This window comes from Hoplias malabaricus, chromosome 3 (assembly GCF_029633855.1).
Source record: "Hoplias malabaricus isolate fHopMal1 chromosome 3, fHopMal1.hap1, whole genome shotgun sequence".
NCBI lineage: Eukaryota > Metazoa > Chordata > Actinopteri > Characiformes > Erythrinidae > Hoplias > Hoplias malabaricus.
Genome location: NC_089802.1, coordinates 39,333,371 through 39,355,802, shown reverse-complemented (window position 1 = coordinate 39,355,802; position 22,432 = coordinate 39,333,371). Strand labels below are relative to the sequence as shown.

Sequence of the window (22,432 nt, the reverse complement as noted above, 5' to 3'; positions counted from 1 at the left end):
CAAATTATTAAGCAAGTGATATTTTTCTCAAACTTTCCTAAATGGTCAATGCAAATAATGGTCATTATAATTTTTAAGTCATGAATTGTTAGAGGATAAATCAAATTTTATTGAACAAACCTCCCAATGATAACAGCATTTTTTTAATGAATAACTGCGAATGTACCGTTCCAAATTATTATATTATTATTATGAGTTTCAAAACATTTTATAGATTGGAGAGAACAGCAAATGATTATTTCCTGAATTTGCAGCATTAAGTGGTCACATTTAATAAAATCAAAAGCTATTTCAATCAAAATCATCTTAACAGGCCAAGTTACATTTTAACATAGAACCCCTCATTTGATATGACCTTCACAATTCTTCCATCTTGTGCGTTTTTGGAGAGTTTCTGCTTGAATGTCTTTGCAGGATGTGATAATAGCCTCCCAGAGCTGATGTTTTGATGTGAACTGCATCCCACCCTCGTAGAGCTTTTGCTTGAGGATACTCTAAAGGATCTCAGTAGGGTCGAGGTCAGGGGAGAATGGTGGCCACACCATGAGTTTCTTTCATTTTATGCCCATAGCAGCCAATGACACAGAGGTATTCTTTGAAGCATGAGATGGCGCATTGTCATGCACGAAGATTATTTTCCTACGTAAGGCACGGTTCTTATTTTTGTATCTTGGAAGAAAGTGATCAGTCAGAAAGTCTATATACTTTGCCTCCCCATGATTCCGACCCAAAACATGACTCCGCCTTGTTGGGAGGTGGTGGCCATCCACTACTCCATCCGTCTGGACCATCCAGGGTTGCACGGCATTCATCAATGAAAAAGACTGTTTGAAAATTAGTCTTCATGTGTGTGTGGGCCAACTGCAACCGTTTCTGCCTGTGAGTACTAGTTAGTGGTGGTCCAATAGTAGGTTTATGCACAACTGCAAGCCTCTGGAGGATCCTACACCTTGAGGTTCGTGGGACTCCAGAGGCACCAGCAGCTTCAAATAAATCTTTGCTCCTTTGTAATGGCATTTTCACAGTACGATGATCACGCTTCCGTTTTCATAAAATATCTAATGTTTTCCTACCTTGTCCAAGGCACTGCACTATTTGACGCTTTTTGGCAGCAGAGAGATCCTTCCTCTTTCCCATATTGCTTGAAAACTGTGGCCTGCTTAATAATATGGAACATCCTTCTTAAGTATTTTCCCTTTAATTGAGCCCACCTGGCAAACTAATTATCACAGGTGTCTGAGATTAATGTCAGTGATCCAAAGAGCCCTGAGACACAATCACACCATCCATGAGGTCAATAGAAAAACAAAAGATCCTATCCTTATTACACTTAAATCCAATCTGCCTATTAATTTTTAACATGGTGTAGTTGTATTGCAATGTATTCTCAAATATATGTGGAAATACCTGTTTTCATAATGCATGACACATGTATGAAGGAGTAGATTTAAAGATTCAGCAGAGTACATTCATTGTCTGTACCCCTTATCCAGTTCAGGGTCACGATGGGTCTGGAGCCCACCCGGAATCACTGGGCGCAAGGCGGGAACACACTTACACATTCACTCACACTCTCACACATATGAGAAGCCAATCCACCAACCAACATGTGTTTTTGGACCATGGGAGGAATCCGGAGCACCCGGAGGAAACCCACACAGACACAGGGAGAACCCACCACACTCCTCACAGACAGTCACCCAGAGGAAACCCACGCAGACACAGGGAGAACCCACCACACTCCTCACAGACAGTGACCCGGAGGAAACCCATGCAGACACAGGGAGAACACACTACACTTCTCACAGACACTTCTACACTTCTCACAGACAGTCACCAGGAGGAAACCCACGCAGACACAGGGAGAACACACCACACTCCTCACAGACAGTGACCCGGAGCGGGACTCGAACCCACAACCTTAAGGACCCTGGAGCTGTGACAGAGACACTACCTGCTGCTACACCATGCCGCCCTTCAGCAGAGTTCCGTAGTTTAATTGTATACTTGATGTCATATAAACTTAAATTAGGTGGGGCAATTCTAAAGTCTCTGCACTTGACATCAGAATAGGAGCAGAATTAGAACGGCTCATTTTTTCCCATGGTTTCTGAATTAGGCCCATCGCAGAAAATTACCTGGGTGGTCTTGTTTCACAGTGTGTGGGTTGGTGGCCTCCAGAGACCCACATTAATGTGTTCATGATTATTTTGTAATGTGTCCCCTTTAAATTGCACACCACCTCTCTCTGTGACTAGTAAAGCCACGTGCTTTTGTGTGTTTTAGGGGCATGGCTTTAGAAGGAGATCTGAAAGTATACACCTATAGGGGCAAAAGGAACACAATGTGTGCTGAGAAATAAGAGCACTGATTAAATATGATAATGAAAATCCAGCTTTTCTGCTCCTCACTCCTGAACTCCCTGGATGTCAAAGTAAACTGAGGCTTGTTCTCAACAGGCGCTGAAACCAGACGTTCTGAACAGGGCTGTTTAGACAGGAGGAGAACACTGCTGTGTTTCTGATCATTGTGGTATTTTTACCAAAGCAGCTCACAGATGTTTTGTTACGACCCAGAACTGTGTTCCTTTGCATAGTGTAGTATGTGAACATTGTGCACAAGTGCATCTTCTAAATGCCTTAAACATGAATGTAAATTTAAATCTAACTAGTAATACGACTGTATTTATACAGCAGCTACTACCACTGTCATTTTTACTAACACTACTCCAAATACAAATAATAATGTTATTACTACTACTACAACTTAGGGGTGGGCGATGTAGCCCTAAAATATTATCACGATACTTCAGGGTATTTTCGCAATAACGATATTCTTCGTGATATGAAAAAACACTATAAATAATTTTATTCATTTCAAGAACACACTCTTGCAACAAAATAAATGTTATATAATATATGTAATTTATTTACAATTTCAAACATGCAGATGAAACAATAAATGTGTAAACATTTGCTTATTTTGTAAATAATCATCACTTACCAAGATTTTGACATTGTATAAAAAATATTTTGAATATTTTATTTCCAAACCACATCCCCACGACTGAAGTCACTCGTCTTTAGGAGCAAATTGTTGAATGCAGAACAAATTTCCACCGTAGCTGTGTCTGTGCCTAAATAACTAATACTACACCTACAGTGATAAAAAATAACAGAATTTATTTAATTAAAATTTACTTGGGTCAAAGGGTTGAATGAATTTAAATGGTCTACATCTGGATATATAATTTGAGTAACATGTACCTGTCAAATTATATCTCTGGATTTAAATGACTTAATTTCATGCAACCATTTGACATAAGAAAAAAAATGTATATATATGTAAAAGGACGTAAAAAAAGTTGAATTTTTAGTATTCAGTAGAATACGAATACCACTGTTATTACTATTACTACTACTGGTGTTATTAATACTAATTCAGCTAACACTATTACTACTAGGTTTATTCTTTGTACGTCTTTCATAGTTTCCTGATTTTCTCCTGTTATTATTACTAACAACTTGCATGGCTATTTCTGCTGCTGTTACTACTGATGGACCTAAGACATTTTCTTCCTAAGCAGAATTTTATGTAGGCTACTTTTAGTTCCTTTTAACCAATAACAAAGAAGATTTCCCTGAGAAAGAGTCTGAAGGAGGAACACAGCTGAGCTCATTCTGTACGGCAACGCCATGAGTTTCATTTCCACTTTGATAGGAAAGTTGGTGACACGTTCCCATTGAAATTACGTCTAAACTTTCCACTTCCTTGTAGTTCCCCTGACTGAGATAATACAGAAATTGTATTTCAAATAACTTTCATTTTCAAATACTTGTTTTTGTTTTCTGTTTTCTTCTCTATTGTGTCTTTGATTGTCAAGTAAAATTCACTGCCTTTAAAATTTTGTTTTATCTCTTGATGGTGAACTTGGGATTAAAATATATTGACTTATACACCGGGCGGCACGGTGGCGCAGCAGGTAGTGTCGCAGTCACACAGCTCCAGGGGCCTGGAGGTTGTGGGTTCGATTCCCGCTCCGGGTGACTGTCTGTGAGGAGTTGGTGTGTTCTCCCTGTGTCCGCGTGGGTTTCCTCCGGGTGCTCCGGTTTCCTCCCACAGTCCAAAAACACACGCAGGTGGATTGGCGACTCGAAAGTGTCCGTGTGTGTGAGTGAATATGTGTGTGTCTGTGTTGCCCTGTGAAGGACTGGCGTCCCCTCCAGGGTGTATTCCCGCCTTGCGCCCGATGATTCCAGGTAGGCTCTGGACCCCCTGCGACCCTAAATTGGATAAGCGGTTACAGATAATGGATGGATGGACTTATACACCATACTGGAGTAGGAGAAAACGTTGTGTATAAGATTAGACTTCTGACCTGACGATAAGATTTACCATATGAAATGTTGGGCACAGATCACCATGAGATAACTAGCCATGATTATCAGACAGGGGCTCATTATGAAATAGCAAGTCATCATTATGAGATAGGAAACTACAATCATAAGATACACACAGAAGTAAAAAAAAAAACATTAGAAAAATCATTATTAAATTGCTTACATTAAACTCACCTCTTTGTTTCTATACTCACTGTCTATTTGATAAGCTCCAATGTCCAAACAGGAATACTTAGTAGTTCTACAATTACAGACTATAGTCCATCGGTTGCTGTCCCCCTGTTCTTCAGCGCTCAAGACCCCCACAGAGCAGGTGTGATGTGGTGGTGGATCATTCTCAGCGCTGCAGTGACACTGACGTGGTGGTGGTGTGTTAGTGTGTGTTGTGCTGGTGTAGAGTGGATCAGACACAGCAGTGCTGCTGGAGTTTTTAAACCCCTCAGTGTCACTACTGAGAATAGCCCACAGACCAAAAACATCAACCTGAGTCCACTAATGAAGGAATAGAGGACGAACAAAACAAATTGTGTGTCTCACAGCGTGGACAGAGAGTGGACACCCAAATCATGCTCTGTGGGGGGAGTCCACTGAAGAACAGAATGAAAATGGCGCTAACAAAGTATGCAGAGCAACAGGTGGACTACAGTCTGTGATTGTAGAACTACAAAGTACTCCTGTGTCGACAGTGGTGCTGAGAGAATCGTAGAGTAAATGCGCTGTGAATAAGTGGAGGAATTTCTGCCAAATTTCCCACCGTAAAAGGTTGCTGGTGTTGTTGTTTTTTCTTCATTGTAAAATTCCCGTAAGTGTGTGACGTAAGGAAAATCACTGAGCTCCTATTGGTCGTCTTAGACGGGGGCGGGGCCTCGTAATATAGACCCAAACCTGTAGACTGTGCAGTGGCGCAGTTGTGAAACAGAAGAGAGTTGTTTAGGGACTTTTTAAAGAGAGAAACAGTAAAGTTTCGTGGACGATTTAAAGGAATAGTTTTGGACCTGTTTTGTTGTGTGGTTTATAAGCTACGGGGTTTGAAGATGCTGAAAGTGTACCTCACCGTGTTCTTCTTGGCTGCTGCTGTTTTCGCCGAGTCGGTAAGTGAAGAGAGGAGGCTTTCTAACGAACTGATCCTAACGATTCACAAACTATATAGTGTTTTAAAGTCACTTAAAGTGGCCGTTAAACACCGTTTCGAGTGTATTCTATAAATATGGAGCTTAACGTATCATATTTTCCTATAAAAATGCTATTTCCACTGATTTTAAGAGAACTGTTCGGTCCACCTTAAGTGCCGTTGCAGTTACATTGTAGAGTCAGCATTTAAGGTGGAGCGGAGCTTTCGAACAAGGACCATTCATTGTTACTACGCTAAATAAAGTTATACCTCAATATATTGAGTTATCATTCAATTGAAGTTCGTTATAGTGACAGAAATTGTTGTTTAATACTCTATAATAAGGACAGTGGCTCCAAAAACAAGTATTATATTAGAAAGACTTTGATGTTTACTTTGTAATTGAAAAACCTGCTGTGTTGGGTTTTTTAAATCCTCCAAGGGTCCAAATATTGTTAGCTTACAAGTTAAAAAAACTACTATGTAGAACACTGTTTTATTTGGAGGTTAGGGTCCAGACGACTTTGGTTAAAGGGCCAACATCTTACAAGTGTTTATTTAACTCCATTCCTTTGAAGTCTGATTTAATTTTTCACTCAGCAAAAGTGGTGTTGTCCTATTTCTTTGTTCTTTTCACACAATTCAACAGGTTGTTGTTTGTTTCTATGAGAATTAACAGTAGTTTCCCCAGTTATGTGCCCTTTAACCCCAACTCAGTCGACAATTTCAGCATGATTCATGTCTTAAATCACACACAGAGTGGTTCGATAGTGTGTTAGAAAGTGATTCAGTGGCTGTTTGTTATGCTAATCACAGTTAGGTAAGATCAAATTACATGCAAAATGACTTTGTGCCTTTGTGACTTGTGTGCTCTGCTCCAATTTTCCTGCATATCAAAGAGTTTCCAGCATTGTTTTCCTTTGTTGTTCAGACTTTGATCATTGTTACTTTTCTCAGTAGCTAAGAGCATGTTGTGTAGTGTGAAAATCCCGTTTTTAGTGAATAGGATCAAAAGACAAGTAAAAAACAGAATCTGCAGAAGCTACTCCCTGAAGAATGTTACCAGTAACCACACCACCTTCATCTGGTTTTGTTTACGGTGTTGGTTTTACTTTTTAAAACTTTCCTTTGTGGCCAAAAAACATCTGTGTGTGGTGCGCCGCGACCCTACGCCATGCTGCTTTTTTAATAATGGGAAATAATGGCCTTGTGCAGATGTCTCTGTGGCCGTGGAGCTGAAATGGAAGAGAATAGAAAGGAATGGTAATAAGACACATACCACCCAGTGTGTGTGGTCGATCAGCCACAAACACACACACACACACACGGGCAAAAATGCAAATGTGCAGAGGGGAGAACTTCCCCTCTGAGGCCTTGGGATATGTGCCATCCACCTATTAGTTGGGCTTAACCTCTTTTTGGTGGGATCTATTTGATGATGCAACTTCTGACCTTGATGTTAAAGCTGAATGGTCGTACTGTAGGTCGTCAGACGTTGCCTCTTGCTCGTATAAATGAGGCTCAAACCACACTGATGCAGCAAAATTTGAATCTGAATCTGAATGCACTTCAAGATACACTGTCAGCCTTGAGTTTAGACTAAAAATGTGAATACATTGCTAAATATTACATTGAATTACCCTCAAATTGGAGTGTATGTAGTATTGTAATCACTGACTTCACATAACCCCATTTCCTCAAAGTAAACATACAATTTTCTTGTGTTTTTAAAGAAAATAAACAGGATATTTTCTAAAAAAAAGAAAAAAAAACAGCACCCAGTAAATGATAATGAAATGCCCACAAAAGAAGTACTCAGCTACAACATGTTTAATGGTTATTAACCTTAATATCTGTCAAAATATTTCGCTCAAACAGCCGTGTCCCTATCTGTCACTATCGTGATATATCAGTTTATGTGGCACATTGCCTAATGTGGCTGCTTCATTTGCCTATGACTCTTTGACTATTCATGCCAAACCAAAGGGTAAACTTTGGAGGTAAATTCTGTGTCATCGTTTTCAGGAAAAGGAAGCAGCAACATTCCTCAGAATCATACAGAAACGTCTCCCACTCCCTTTCATCCCCCCCTCCGCACTTCTCCTATAGTATTTTTCAGTGGAATTTGACCCCTCATGACCTTGACCAGCCCTCTTTCTGGATTTCACACACTTGGCTGGACTTAAATGGTCCAGTGCTTTCATTGCCTTCCCCTTCCTCCAGCTACTGGACTCTAGAACGGCTAAACTTTAAAAACTGGTTTAATGAGTGAGGGATATGTACTGTTGTGCTGGAGGGGTGGTGGATCTGCTCTGAAATGATTGTATCTTAATACTGGAAGAGCTTGTTTTGAGACACAGTGTGTATCTTGATGTTTTGAGACAGAAGGCATTAGCAGCACCATATTTCAAGTGTTTTATTCAGATACAACATTTTAAGTCATTTTTGTGGTCGGACCAGTTAAGCAGGACTAACCATGCTCACTGTTAGGCTAAAAAAAGCAGAAGACTCCCAAATGTCTCCCCACTCTGCCTTTTCCTGAAGAACAGCCCTTTCTCAAGTGATTGTGGCCCGTGTGAGACATTGTGGAAACTGGAGGAAGTTCAGGACTGACGCAGTGATTGTAGTAAATGATCGTTCTGTTCAATTGTCAGGGTTTTGGCATGAATGAGCTGTTGGACCCTCTACACTGCGCTGAAAGTGAACACTGTTCCCTGAAATAGGTCAATACTTGTGCGTAAAAACACTCCTTGGACCAAATTTCTTTGGAAGGAAATGCACGTAAGGGCCTTACTAGGAAAAGCAGCTTGAATTCTGTTGAATGAAGTTCCTCACTCCTCTTTTTATGGGAAGAGACATGGCGTCCTGTTCTGTTATTCTCTGTGCGGATAGTCTGCAAACGTCCACTCTGGATCAATACCAGACCTTGTCCACTCCCCTTATGTCTAGTTGGAGCACTTTATGTTGAGTTAAAGAGGAATTCCATCTATTTTTACAAAAAAAAGTTTTGGTGTGAAATGTTTGTTTTTTAAAAACTTTGACTGTGATTCTTCATCCCTCCACACTCACCTGTGAACTACACCACTCTAGAGCTTCATAATCTGGAAGGATATACAAGGTTAAAGGTTAAAATAGTAAAAGAAGAGTGAAAGTCAAAACTATTGTAAATAGGGACAGGCGGTATCCATATATTTCATACACTCTCAAAATATTATCTCAGTATACGCTATTACTGTGGGGAGGGGGCGCTCTGTCATGCAACGCTGTGAGCACAAAGTCGAGTGAATTCAGCTGAACACAGCATGACAGCGCACACTGACACGTGTTGACAATAAAAACCCGTTTCTGAGAGAATAAATATCAGAGACTGGTGCTGGAGGAACAGAAAAGGTCAAACACCAGTGAAATAAATGGTGTACACTGTTTAGAAGCACAACCAGCACTAACAGGCACTTGTGGTTTAGCACATCACGACAGCAGATTTTTCAGCGAACTGAGGCTCAAAACACACACATTTAGAGGATAAAGCCTCTAATTGAGCAGCACAAAGTCGAGAGAAGGATTTTGAGTATTTTGTCTGTTTACAGCTTTCTTCCACTCTCTTTTAACCCAAACTCAGCTCTAAACGCACAACCGCGGCGGGGCTACTGGGCTTGTGATTTTCTCCACACTTTTTCAGGCCGTGACATCAGCAGCCATTGAGCTCCCACAGCGCCCCCTTCCTGTGGCTCTCTTAAACACACGTGAACATTTTAGCCAACTTTTAGACACATAAATTTGACCCACCACACACGTCATACATACCCCCCTCATTTTGAGATATTAAGATACTAAACCCTCGACTAAATTTCTGCGGGGAGCTTGTAAAGTCTTTGGATGGTTCCGCTCACCACCGCTGTGAACATCTCTTCAAACAAGACCACTCTCAGTGACTTTGTTTACATCTCACCCTTTTAATTACCACAGACACTGGAGCAAAATGGCTGGAGCTCCACTCTGAGTACGAAGCCGCGTGTGCCAGAATGATAAAGTTCTTTTGCGAGACAGGGCTGAATAGAGCGGCCGGTGAAAAGCGGAGTGGTGAACAGGATAAATACTTTCACCGGGATGTAATAATGCGTTCTGCATTGCTGTCCACTGGCCTATAAAATCCCTTTGGTGAAAGGAATGCTGGCGCTGAGAGAGGGGATTTTGTTTGCTGCTTGAGTGAAAGAAGTTAAGAATTTTATTTATTTATTTTCACCCCGTCTGTCTGGGAAGGGCGGAGGCACGGCTGCATAACGTGTGCTGCTGATATGCTCATGTGGACACTTCGTTACGAGCCCTCTGTGCTAGGCCTAGTGTTGGGAGCAGTAACTGTGCTCTGCTGAGATGGTAAACTTTATATTGCGTGTTGTTGTGGAGTGAAGGAGGCCTCTGTACAAAAGCATCTCCAAATCTGTGGCTTTCGAAGAGAAGGGGAAAACATTGCTACAATTTAATGACCTATGCCTCCTATGCAGTTTGTCGTCTTGTTTTTGAGACATTTCAGTACTTATTTGGAGAGTAACTGGACTTTTCAGACATTTAACAGAACCGGTAAAAGACAGCTAAAATGGACATCGACATGAACAAAACAGACCAAGAAATGAGACTTCACTGACCATAAAGGAAAAGACAGGTTTGTGTTAATGTGAAAAGGCAAAAAAAAACAAAAAACCCTGACTGTAGCTTTAACAAAAGGGGGGAGGTAGACCCTGCCCTCCCCCTCTGCCCGCACTCCTGGGGGGTTTTGGCTTTTGCTTTTTTCAACCTGCTGCCACCCCCATAGCAGTTGGTTCCTGATACCTAACTACCACCTGCTCACAACGGCTTCTTAAAAAAACATTTGCCTGATGTTTCTCCTGATAAGCAGGACCTGCATGGGCTGTAAACACAATACTACATTATTCGTGCCATTTTATTTGTTACAAGGCAAAATCACACACAGTGGATGTGAAAATGAGAACCACCACGTTTAGTTTAAATAGAAACAAGAGGAAGAAGTTTTTTTTAGTGCACGTCTAAAACATGAAACAGGATGTAACTTGGTCCAGTTTAAGATGCCCCACACTCCGATTCAAGGGAAATTCCTGTGAATTTACAAAGATATCAATTTAAAGAAGCATTCTTTAAATTGATATCTTTATGTGAAAATTGAATGTTTATGTGAAATGCTCTGTTCTTTCAGACCTCCTAGATCTACGATTTACAACATTTTTTTATTTTAGGGTTTTGGTCTAAAACATATTTATAGAACCCGTTCATGGTGAAGATGGAGCTAAACACACAATATTCCCTGAAGAAAACTGATTTTAGAATCTAAATCTGTGGGGAGATGCCACTCTAAAAAAAAAAAACAGTCTCGCCAGTAAAGTTTTTCTTTACATCCCACTCCCTGAATTTTGCAGATATTCAGTTGAATGCTGCTTTAAAGAGAGCTTCGAGGATCTCGTCTGTGCTTTTATACCTCACTGGTTTTATTACAGTCCACTGCTGTTGTTGTGAAATGGCTCTCTGAGCTCAAGCCCAGTTTCTGTGCCGTTGTGTCCAGCTTTCTCTTGCTAATTGTCCTCTTTAGAGGTGCCATCTGATCTCTCTAGATTGGATTTCTCCCTCCTTTCATTGTCTTCTCCTGAACAGTGCAGTAGCAGTTGTTTGGGATTTACAGCCGACCTCAGTCTTTCATTGTGGTCAGAAAAAGGTCCTCACTTAATAGTGAGTGGCTTAATTAATGAAAGCCAGTGGCTGACAGAAGAAAGGGATGAAAGCTTTCCTTTGAAGTGACAATGGACACCGAGGAGGGCACCATGAGTTTGTTTCATTATTGTGATTTTCTGTAGCACAGATTCTTATTTTATATATATATATATATATATAAAGCAGAAGCTCTGGTATTTTAGTAGTTTTGACTCTTTCTTCTCCGTTCTCGATTTTACTCAGTGCCCTTATTTCTCTGCGTTGCTTGTGTCCATTTTGCTGCATTTAACCTCATTTTTGCGCTCTCACAGACACGGGTCCAGGCTTCACACATTCATGTAAACATTGACATTTGCACAGACATCTTTATACTATTTTATATTATATATATATAAAATAAAATCATCTTAATCCAGTGGCTTCTTTTGAGGATTATTTCTTGAAAATACTTCTTTCTAGGTTGTATACCCTCAGAGTGAGACATTACGTATGTGCTGAGCAGATTAAAATATTTTCACGTCACACATTAATACGTTTTAGAGCATGGAGCTGCTGCTTTGAAATGGACAGTCTTTTTCTTTTACACAGCTAATGCTAGTGCCAAATAGCAAAAGGCCTGTTTTGAGAGTGCACATGGTTTAAAGCAGGATTAATATGGAGTAGAGCGGGGTAAAGGGGATTTCCACAGGTTTTTCACAAACACTACTCACTGAAGTCAGTGTTTTGATGGTCTACCGACTCCTTACAGCCGTTTTGAATGGAACCAGGCGTCTCTACGTCTACAACACAAATGCAGTTATTTTTCTTCTCCGCCAACTGCAGTGGGGACACCCATCACAAAACGTTCCCTGTGAGGACTTTTTAATGCCTAGTCTCTGCCACTTCACACATTTATATACAAATATTTGTTTATATATATATATATATATATATATATGAATATATTTGGATAAAACCTTCACCGAAGGGCCTTTTATTGTCTTTGCAGTACAATGAAATCGTGCCCACCTTGTCTAAACTCATCTGGGGGGTGGTGGGGCGCAAAAAATACACTTTCCCACTCTGATTGACTCTTGACATCTTAATGAATTATTTAAGCAGAAACATCAGTGGCACCCCCCTCTAAGTTAATCACTGAGACGCAGTCGTGTGCTCTTAAGGTGGTGTGGCGTGTCTGATGTCAGGAACATGGGAGTGTCATTTCAGCTCTGTGTTGTACAGGTTGGGTCTGGCACAGGGACAAAGCCTCTATAAATAGTGAGTGTGAAGGTGGAAAGAATCTGGAATAACCCTGCGGCTCGCGAGGCTCCAGTGTGAGTCAGGCGTGTTTCAGAGGTGAGCCACGTTTACGTCTTTAACCCCAGGGTCATGTTTATCAGACGTCTCAGAATACGCACCGCGATGTAGGGCTTGGTTTTGATTTTGTACAAGAAGATAACGCTTATCAAGAGGTAGTCATGAGGAGCTGTGTGTGTTTAAGTCACTGTCTGAATGAAAATTAAATGTTTCCTTTGAAATGAAATGAAATTTCCCAAGAGTAGTAAATAACGTTCTTAAATTTTAACCTGAGTTAATGTAAAGATGTAGATTTGGAGCATTTCAGCAGTACAAGGAAGTTAAGACCCCACATTTCACCCACCTACAGCAGTGAAAACGCACACACACACACACACACACACACACAGCAAGCAGCCAATACAGAAGTTGTAGGTTAGGTCCTCCAGCTGTGGATGTTGAGGGAGGTGTCAGTGCTCTTTCTTCATCTGCCATGTCCCCAATTTCCTGTTTGAGACTAGCCCACTGAACGCAAAATAAATATAACACAAAAATGCAGATTTAAAAACGGCCCCAGAAACATTATTTTGGTCTAAAATGTGTGCACAATAATTGTAATAAATCATTTATTTATTACTGTGTCCTTCTGTGGCCTCTTTCTGTGGAACTGGTGGTTGTCAAAACTTACCAAATCAACTGCTGTTTACTTGTCTTCCTCCAGAGAAAGAAACAAGTTTTTCTGATCGGCCGAGTTTAACCGAGAGTGCACTGAGAGACAGCAGCAGGTTGAGGAACTCTTCTGTTCGATTAAAGAGTCAATTTTTATTTGTTTCTGAAGGAAAATCATTAACTTTTCCCAAGGCATAGAGCACTATTTGGGCCATGAACCAAAATCCCGCAGAAAACTATGAGCACTTTCAGAGCAGTGAATAAGCGCCTCCCAGGAGTTGGACCAGCACCTCCTCAAAGTGTCAAGACTAAATTAAACTAATAAGGTTCTCTGTGAGAGACCTTTCCTCATTGTTAATGACACAATGGCCTGGTTTTATCTGCCGTATCAGGATCTGTGCTCAAACTATTCCAAGTTGAAGATGCATACTTTGTTAAAAGAGAAACAATCTCTGTTAAAATGAACATAACAAGCAGTTAGTTTGGTCCGTCTGTTATTAAAGTTCAGACAGCTGCCTACGTACTAAAGAGGACAGACTCACTTGTGCACATTACTGTGTGAATCTGGAGCCCACCAACCCACACACTGTGAAACAAGACCACCCGGTCAGTTTTCTGCGGGTTGTCTAAGTTTATTTCTTCTTTTAGCCACAATGAGGTAAAAAGTAAGACACAGGACTTTGTTCCCGGCAGTGACGATGTTGCAGGGATTTCTCCGCCGTTCTCCCAGATTAACGAAACAGATGCCGGGCCATTTGTCAGCAGATGGTGGGATTTGCTGCCTGTCATGTCAGTCCTAAAAAGGCCTGGCTTAACACAGCCCTCCAGTTCACACCAGCCCCAGCACCTCTCAGCTGGGTGTATGATCCTCTTCCCATTGATTTGTTATTGATTCAATGATTTAGCAACATCTGCTTTTCTGTAATGAAGGAGTGGCTCCAGTAACAGCTCCCTGTGAGGATTTGATGGCGTTTAGCCATAAAAATGTTGGTGAGTCCAGGCACAAGATTTGAGGGATTAGTTCTGGATCACAAACACCATTCCGACTCATCCCAGAGTTGTTGAATGGAGCCTCCGTCGTGCACAATGTTGCAGGTTTTTATACCTGTCTAACACACGCTGGGCATCGAGCGTGGAGATAAATCATCGGTGTCCACCGTAAAGTAACTGCACACAAGGAAAATTTGTAGAAAGTATGAAAGTACGGCTGTTAAACAGGGCTGTGTAGTGACAGATATTTGTTGTATGTTGAAATGTGGTTTGTGCAGTCTCTGGAGGCTTCTCAGGGTTTTGTCTGTGGTTTCTCAGTTGCGGGTTTGAACCACAGTGATGTATTGTTAGGTACTCTCCGCAGCCATTATAGTTCCTCAGCAGCTGCTGGTACGGCCGGGTCTTTTTTTTGTTTGTTTGTTTTACTGTAAGCTGTTGATTTCCTCTCCTGGGGATTCAAGGAAACTATTGCTTGAGTGTTTTTTTTTCTTCAGCTCGGAACCCGTGTGGTTGTGAGTGCCATTTCGTTTTCTTTCTCTTTAACTTCTCTTCATTGTTTTCAACCCAATGCGGTCACCAGGGCATGCGATTTTGAGGCGGGGGACTTTTTGAGACTTTTCAGGGGGCCTTCCACCATCACTTTCTCTGAAGACATTGGTCTGTTGCTCTGTAATTTACTTCCTTTATGCCTTTCTTCTCTTCCTTTCACTGTCACACATCTTTCTTCTTTTTTTCATAAATGGCACACTGCTCAGAAATGACTTCCAGTTGTATCTGGTATTTGTAAGATGCTGGTTTCCTGAAACAGGCCAAGCTCAGCCACAAGCAGGAACACATTCGATCACAGTTTTTCTAAGGAGTGCGCCAGTGTGGAAACTGCGGGCCAGTATTTGTCAAAATTATGGAAGAAATCTAAAAACGGGGAGTAAATCAACATGGCTTAGGAAAACAACACCTTTCATTGTTGTTCAAACGGTAAAATTAGAAGCAGTAAATCTGAAAGTGATACAACCTACGCATTAGATGTTTGGTGAAAGACAGCAGTGTGGGAAGTTCTTGGTTTCTTTTCAAAAGTGAATCTAATGATTAATGATCATTGTGTAACATCTAACAGTGTAATTAGGGTAAAAACAAAATAAAAAAATATAATATAACACTTAAAAAAATTAGAAAATGCAGTTGGGCATGATCTTAAACATTGGTAAGAATTTGGGAAAGTGTTTATTTGATGTATGTTTTATACAGATTCATTGTGTACATCATTCAGCCAGAGGAACAAGATTTCACCTGGACTCTGTACTCGGGGCCTAGAGGGATAAAGTCAGTGTAAAGTCTGGGACAGAGGCTGTGGGTGTTTGCGTTCTCACATGCAGCTTCTCCAGGTAATCTCTGGAACATACCTAGGTCCCAGTGCATGTGTGAAATGGGCTTTAAAAAGGAAACAGATTTAGGTTTCCCACAGTTATATTTGAAAGATTATGTATCTTAGTGGCTTTTAACAGCTCTCTTGTAGCGCTGTTTTCATTTTTACGGGTGTAGACAAGCTTCAGACGTTTAAAATCCAATCCGAGCTGCATCATGTTCTGTTTTCATTGGTTTACGTTATACTTTGTGAGGAGCAGCCGTTGTTATCTTTGTGCGAGTAATCAGGGTTTTAGTCATGGCAAATCTATCAGAGCTGGACAGCTGGCATAGAATCGAGAGAGATAAAGACCCCCATCTCCCTGTCGGCCCTCAGATAAACTTGTGCTAACACGCTAGGGCCGTGATTCACTCCCTGAGAGGGGTTGAGTAACTGCGGAGCCAAACCGAGGGGGGGGGTGCATCGAGTAAGGAGTGAATTAGCTTCTCGTGTCAGGCTGTGTGACACGAGGCCAGATGGTTTACCACCCCCTGCTACTCCCGAGTCCTCGTTGATACGTGCTACTAATTCAAATAATCCATCAGTGTACGGATGGACGTGAGACTGTGGTCTCTGCTTTTTTTTTGCCTTTGAGAAAAATGTTTCTTGGGGTTCGGTTTGGACAGAAACAAGTGTGGCAACCTGAGAAATAAATGTTCTATCCTAAACTGGAACCATGGCATTCCAGAGCTAGCATAGATCCCCTCAGGGAAATATTGGTGAGGCACTATGGGTAATTTAACTGGACCAGGAATAAGCCTTGCTTTGGGAGAAGTGAAGGGCTTTAAACAAGTGTGTGTCCCTGCTTTGCTGCAGTAACAGTGTCTACTCGTCTAGATACTGGGAAGTTGCTTTGAATATTTAATTACATTTATGTGGTGTACAAAAGTGTTTTGGTGTACTGTATAATTGTAGTTCATTATTCAAACATTCTCCCGCTCTTTTGTTATTTTACAGTAACTGTTTTAAACTCTCTGTAGTTTAAAAAAAAACATTTTAAAAATAATATTTTATTCAACAAAAATGCATATAAAAATGATGTATTAATACATTATGTTTACGATCGCTAACATCAAACTCCCCGTCTTTAAATTCTCTAAACCAAATATCACACGTACTTTTGGATACAGCCTTTTCCCAAAAAACAGAACAAATCCATTTTCAAGTTACTTCATTTTTAGGCGATGTTTTTGTTGAATAAACTGTCAATGACAACTGTCATTTTTTAATACTACACAACATTTGAATTTGAATTGAATTACACAATAAATGCTTCTACACCCTCGTATTTGAGCTCCATCCCTCCAGAGGACACACATCTCTGCCCCACAGTCTAAGGCTGGGCAGCTTTATACCCCTCTGGCCAACACTTGTCATTGGGCGCGGTGAGCGCCACCTCGTTGGCTTTCCCGTGGAGGTTACCCGAGCTGAGTGTGTGTCAGTGAGCACGTCAGCACTGAGCCGCGAGGTGTGTTGACTCAGACCTGGTTTAAAAGGTCCTCCTGTTCTTCACTAACCCAGGGATGGAAGGTTGGTGTTAAAAATGGTGGAGTCTGGACCCTTTTCTGGGCCACGTTGGGTTTAAACAGTGATCCATTTTGACCCGGAGCCGGTCTCCTGAGCGGAACAGTGAAATACGAGCATGTCCGTAATCCTGACATTCCTGAATCCACCCATTCCCGTAAACACAGAAACCCGCCAGGTGTTACTCAGCAGATTCTGTGGAAAAGCAGACAGGCCTCACAATGAAACTCACCGTCCCAAAGAAAAAGCTACGTTTACTGGAGTAAGAGCGTCACTGTTTAATATTCGGTGTAAGCTCATGACCTGGGGCTTTATGAGGGAGATTTGGGGTCTTTTCTCTTCATCAGTTGCTTCATTCTTTATGGATATTTCAGGTTTAAAGCAGTTACTTTCTTTGAATTATACCACAGAGGGACAGAGAATTATGCCACAGACTCAGAAAACGAGTCCCGATCCAGAAAATGAGAGAATGGAGAAAGAGATACAAAGTGGAGGAAATATTCACATATGAAAATAGAGAAAGGAAAGTACGCAGAGAGTAAGAGAAAAAATGAGAATATAATGAGAGAGAGAGAGGGGGCAAAGTTAGGAACGGAAGGAATATTGAGTAATTAAATGAAGGCATCAAGATGGAGAACAAAATGAGTGAACTAAGAGAGAGATGGAGACTGGGGTGTGGAGAATATAATGAGAGAGAGAGAGGAAGTAAGAGATGGAAGAAGTATGGAGATATGAAAAGGGGAAAAGAAGGCAAGAGAGAGAGCGATGGGAGCTCTGCATCAAAATGGAATTTGCCTGTTCCACATTGAGCCGGTAATATCTGCAGATGGCTGCTTTCAGAGCTGAGGGAAATAGAGATAAGGTAAATAACTGCCTTTCGTTTAGACTAAACACACACCACACACTCTCTCTCTGTTCGTAAAGCACAGCCGCCCTCCTGATCTCGTTTCACTGAAGTGAACGTCAGTGCGGAAGGTCATCAGTAAATCCAGTTATCGGAGGCCTCTGCTGACGGGGCCATTTTTTTTAACTCCCTCCCCCATTGTTTAAGGAACAACAGAAGTCCATTGTGCTCAGGGCTGATGTGGTATCAGGCATTTCCTCTGTAACCTTAATAACAGAAGAGATAAGGACCTGAGTCAGCGCTTCCTGTTCTTGCCTCCAAGGTTGCGTCTGTGCCAGTCAGGCGGGGGAACGTCTCGACCTTTTACAAGCACGTTAACATGTATTTTACTGTGAGGAATGGGTTAAATGGTGGATGTTCACCTCACCATACTTTTTCATGATTCTCAATGTACCACTAGAGCTACATTTTAAAACTGGTGTCAAATAGATGTGGCTCTGTGTTCTGCACTAAATCCAACTAAACAATGCTTATAAAATGAAAATGAAAATGTGTAACATGCTTTAACCAACTTTTTACAGCAGAGTAATTAAACTATGACACTGCTTTTAACCCTTCCCACTCTCAAACCCTTAGGGGCAGTGAATATACACAGGGCAGCCACCTCAGTGCAAGGGCTTTTCAGTCGTGAATGTTTTCTACTGGCCCTGGTGATTGATCCAGCACACATTTTAGTCCCAAACCCGTTTCTCAAGCCTTTAGGCCACAGCTGATGTTGTGATGAAGAATATCATGGATATGATCTCGTCTCCTTCAGCCTCTAGGTTGTGTCATTTTGTACTGAATGCTTTCTTCTGAATGCTGTGTCTCAATTGTGTCAATCGAGCTGACGCTTTTCCACTGAGTTGAACCTACACCACTCTGCAGTGGAAAATCACCTTTATGTTTAAAATGTTCAGAGCAGATTTACTTCGTCACGATGCTGTCATTAGCTCTGAGCCTGAGACACTCAAGACCCTTGACCTTGACTTTTTTTTTTCTTTCTCTTCTCCTCCCAGGTACGAGAGACGGAGATGTGGGTCCGCAGCGAGGTGGAGCCTCATGGGGTGGCCCTGGAATCGTCTGGAGATTTCGAGTTCCCAGACGAGGAACAGACCACAATTGACGATGAAGATGATGATGACGATGGTGAAGATTACAGTGATTACTATAATGCATCGGGTTCTGGGGACGAGGATTTATCTGACGGCGACATAGACGACGGTGCGACACTTGAGGTAAATGCAGTGTCCCCTTTATCACAGTTAATAGTTTTCCAGGGTGGAGTGTGTTTGGTGTGGTGTGTAGGGAAATTCACCGTCCTCGAGAAGCAGAATTGTCGACAGTGAGACTGTTAAAGCTCCTCACTCTGAAATATTTACCAAATGAGTTGAAAAGCCTCTTTTGACCTCTGCTTACCCAAAAATCCCCAAAACACCAAACTCACCATTCTGCTTCTCTCTTTTTCCCTCCCTCCCTCTCTCAGCCCGAGGAGCTGGATAACCACATCCCCGATGCCGATCCTCCTCGGACCGGGGTCCGGTCGGGCACGTCCGACGAGGCAGCGGTTCAGAAGAACGAGATCGGTCACACGTACAGCGTCTTGCAGAACAAAGCAGAACAGAACATCTTTAACAAGACGGAGGTCCTTGCAGGTAAAGGGTGTTTACTGTTTAATGACTTTTATCATATGATTTGTGGCTGTCGAGGCAAACATATTCTCTGAAATTGTAACATTGCTGAAAAGTTAAAGAAACACTAAGTATTTTTACCGTAGAATTACAGCTTGAAAATCATGAAATTGTCAGGGAGAACAGAGCCTGTGTTGTTGCTCGGCACTGCAGAAACCGCACTATGTAACTTCTGGAGGAGGGTAGGAACCCCCCCTCCCTCCCTCTTGAGTTGAGGACAGTGCTGTAAAAGTGAATTACACTCTGCAGCTGTAGGGGGAGCCCAGGAGCTAGCTGGGCTCAGTGCGCAACAAAAAAAAAAACAATTTACTGTGGTTTTAACTTGTCTCTTACCCTCTTCTTGTTTCTCTCTCTGTTTGCAGCTGTTATTGCAGGCGGAGCTGTCGGCCTGCTCTTCGCCGTGCTCCTCATCCTCCTCCTGGTTTACCGCATGAAGAAGAAGGACGAGGGCAGCTACGAGCTGGGGAAGAAGCCCATCTACAAGAAAGCCCCCACCGCTGAGATCTACGCGTGAACACATGAGAACACACGCTCTGTCTCTAGAGCAAATAAATCCTGAACTCTAAAAGTCACACAGTGCCTCTGAAGCACAGCCAACCCCCCTCTCTCTCTCTCTCTCTCTCTCTCTCCTGCTCTTTACCCGAGAGACAGTATCTTCTGGACACAAGCGCAGTTTCTCTGGACATTTTCAGCTGAATTTCACCAGTTCACAGTGGACAGGAGAGGAGCTTCTTTGTGCCAAAACTGCACTGTACAAGTCTCGATGTTTTCTTGGGGTTCGGCTCCCTCCTTTTTCTTATTTTCTTTCCTTCTTTTTTCTATTTTTAAATGCCCAAAGTGAAATGCCATTTGTCCCTTTGCCTTTAAGGGTTCCCTGGTTTTTAAACACTACAAGGTGCAAAGGGGTGTTTGTGGGGTACATATATATATTAATATAAAGATCTAATTAACAGATCAGTATCGATGTTTGACGCAGAGACGTGTGTGCGCCGTTAGGTGCTGTCGAGGGGAATGTTACTGTAGCGTTTTTGTTTTTTTTAATTGACGTTTTACTTTCGTATCTCTTCAGTCATGAATAGTTTCTATATCCGTTCTTAGTACTCTCAGAGGTACGCATGGTGATCGCGAACCGAGGGCATGCTGATGATCTTACACACAATCTGACAATTTCAGGTGTTGAGCCTTAGCTGGAGGAAGCTGGGTTTAAATACCTCAACGATGCTACCTTTATAATGCAGACTAGGGCTGAATGATTGACCGCAGCTGAGTAAAAATCAAGCTTCTTATCTCGACCAGCGCATCAGTTTTTAAAGCTTGATCACTCCCACTTTAAGCAGCTTCAAGACCACATTCGATCTTTAACTGTGGGACATGAGTCTGAGCTCTGGTCGTTTGAGGAGTGCACTCTTTCACACCGCGGTGACGAGGCGAAATCCTTCAGCCCTAGAGCAGATTTATTTTAAAACATTAAACACGGAGTTCTACATTCCACCTGTTCACCTCATAGTAATTCTGAAAGAGTCTGGAGGCTGAAGTCATGTGTTTCTTCTGAACCGACTAAAAGCTAAACCGAGTCATTGTTACTCAGAGCTGTTCCTCAAGCTCGTTTTAACAGGTACGTCTCTTTGCTGCGGACCGATGGAGTCTCTGCAAACAGACCTCGAACTTCCAGGGATGTGTACATAGCCGTTTGAATAAAGTGTACCTTTGGCAGGCTTTTATTTACCAAATATTTAAATGCCAAATCTTCTTTCTTTATCTTTATTTTTTGTTTTTTTTGTTTTTGTTTTCCTCCTGGTGTTCAGTTTGTGTAAATTAAACATGATCAGTGTATGATCTATTATTATTATTGTTATTGTTTCTTCTCCAATGAGAAACAGTAAGAAGTTAAAAAAAAAAAACCCATAAAAAACAATGACCAATGCTAATACTAACTCTTTCTGTCTGTTTTTCTTTATTAACTCGATTTATTTTTCAATGTTTCATAGATGACTTTTTAATTTTACTTTTGATTTGTTTTGTATTAATTTAACTGTCAAATAGATAATTTTATTATTGCCTTCCTTCAGGTCGGGGTCCTCCCCTCTAAGCTGTACATGTGATTTTAGAAAAGAGAAAAAAATCTATACACTAGCAGAAGTTTTGAAGCAGTTTTGTGTGTTATTTTGTAAAAGTTTCTATTACTTTTAGACCTTTTTAAGCAATATATATTTATATTTTGTAGAAGGACACTCTTTGTAGTGCCAGGGTGACTGAATGAGCCATGTAACTCACATGGAGAGAAAGTGAGAAAATCTGCTGCTTTTTTTTTGTTAATTCTTCATCACGTGATGTTGAAATCACAAAATCCAGTCGAGGAACGCAGGTTCAAATCTGAAATAAAGCGGTTTTATGCACATTAACTTTACAAAGGTGTCTCGATCTTTTCAAGTTTGTCAACCTACTGTAACAGGACTGAACCGTTCACAGCCTAATAACATCCCTGAGAATCACTGCTCTAAGAATACACACTATACACAGCGCTGTGAGATGGTCGAGCCTGAGCCCAAGGGGTGATGGAACTCCATTCTGTTTGTGACACAAGAGGTGTTCAGTATGTTCTTGGTATGAAGTAAAACGTGAAATGATTTACATATTAATTTAGTTTAATATCCCTTACCTTCTGTACACTCTCCAAAAAAAGATACTGTACAGGTTCATTATTGTCACAGAAGGTGCAAACTAGGGATGGCACGATACCACTTTTTTTAGGTCCAATACGATACCAAT

General features: G+C 41.4%; 1 protein-coding gene across 1 annotated transcript; it reads left to right on the top strand.

Annotated features, from left to right (window-relative positions):
- Positions 1-5,280: 5,280 nt before the first annotated feature.
- Positions 5,281-22,081, top strand: sdc4 (syndecan 4). Its single transcript, XM_066664944.1, has 4 exons — positions 5,281-5,491; positions 18,992-19,210; positions 19,459-19,627; positions 20,026-22,081. The coding sequence occupies exons 1-4, from the start codon at positions 5,435-5,437 to the stop codon at positions 20,175-20,177; spliced, it is 597 nt and encodes a 198-aa protein (XP_066521041.1). The 5' UTR covers positions 5,281-5,434; the 3' UTR covers positions 20,178-22,081.
- Positions 22,082-22,432: the final 351 nt, after the last annotated feature.

Bases quoted from the DNA above. Each gene is read 5' to 3' on its own strand.
- sdc4 (XM_066664944.1), top strand. From the start codon at position 5,435: ATGCTGAAAGTGTACCTCACCGTGTTCTTCTTGGCTGCTGCTGTTTTC. The intron at 5,492-18,991 runs GTAAGTGAAGAG...TTCTCCTCCCAG, and splicing joins CTGCTGTTTTCGCCGAGTCG to GTACGAGAGACGGAGATGTG. The intron at 19,628-20,025 runs GTAAAGGGTGTT...CTCTGTTTGCAG, and splicing joins CAAGACGGAGGTCCTTGCAG to CTGTTATTGCAGGCGGAGCT.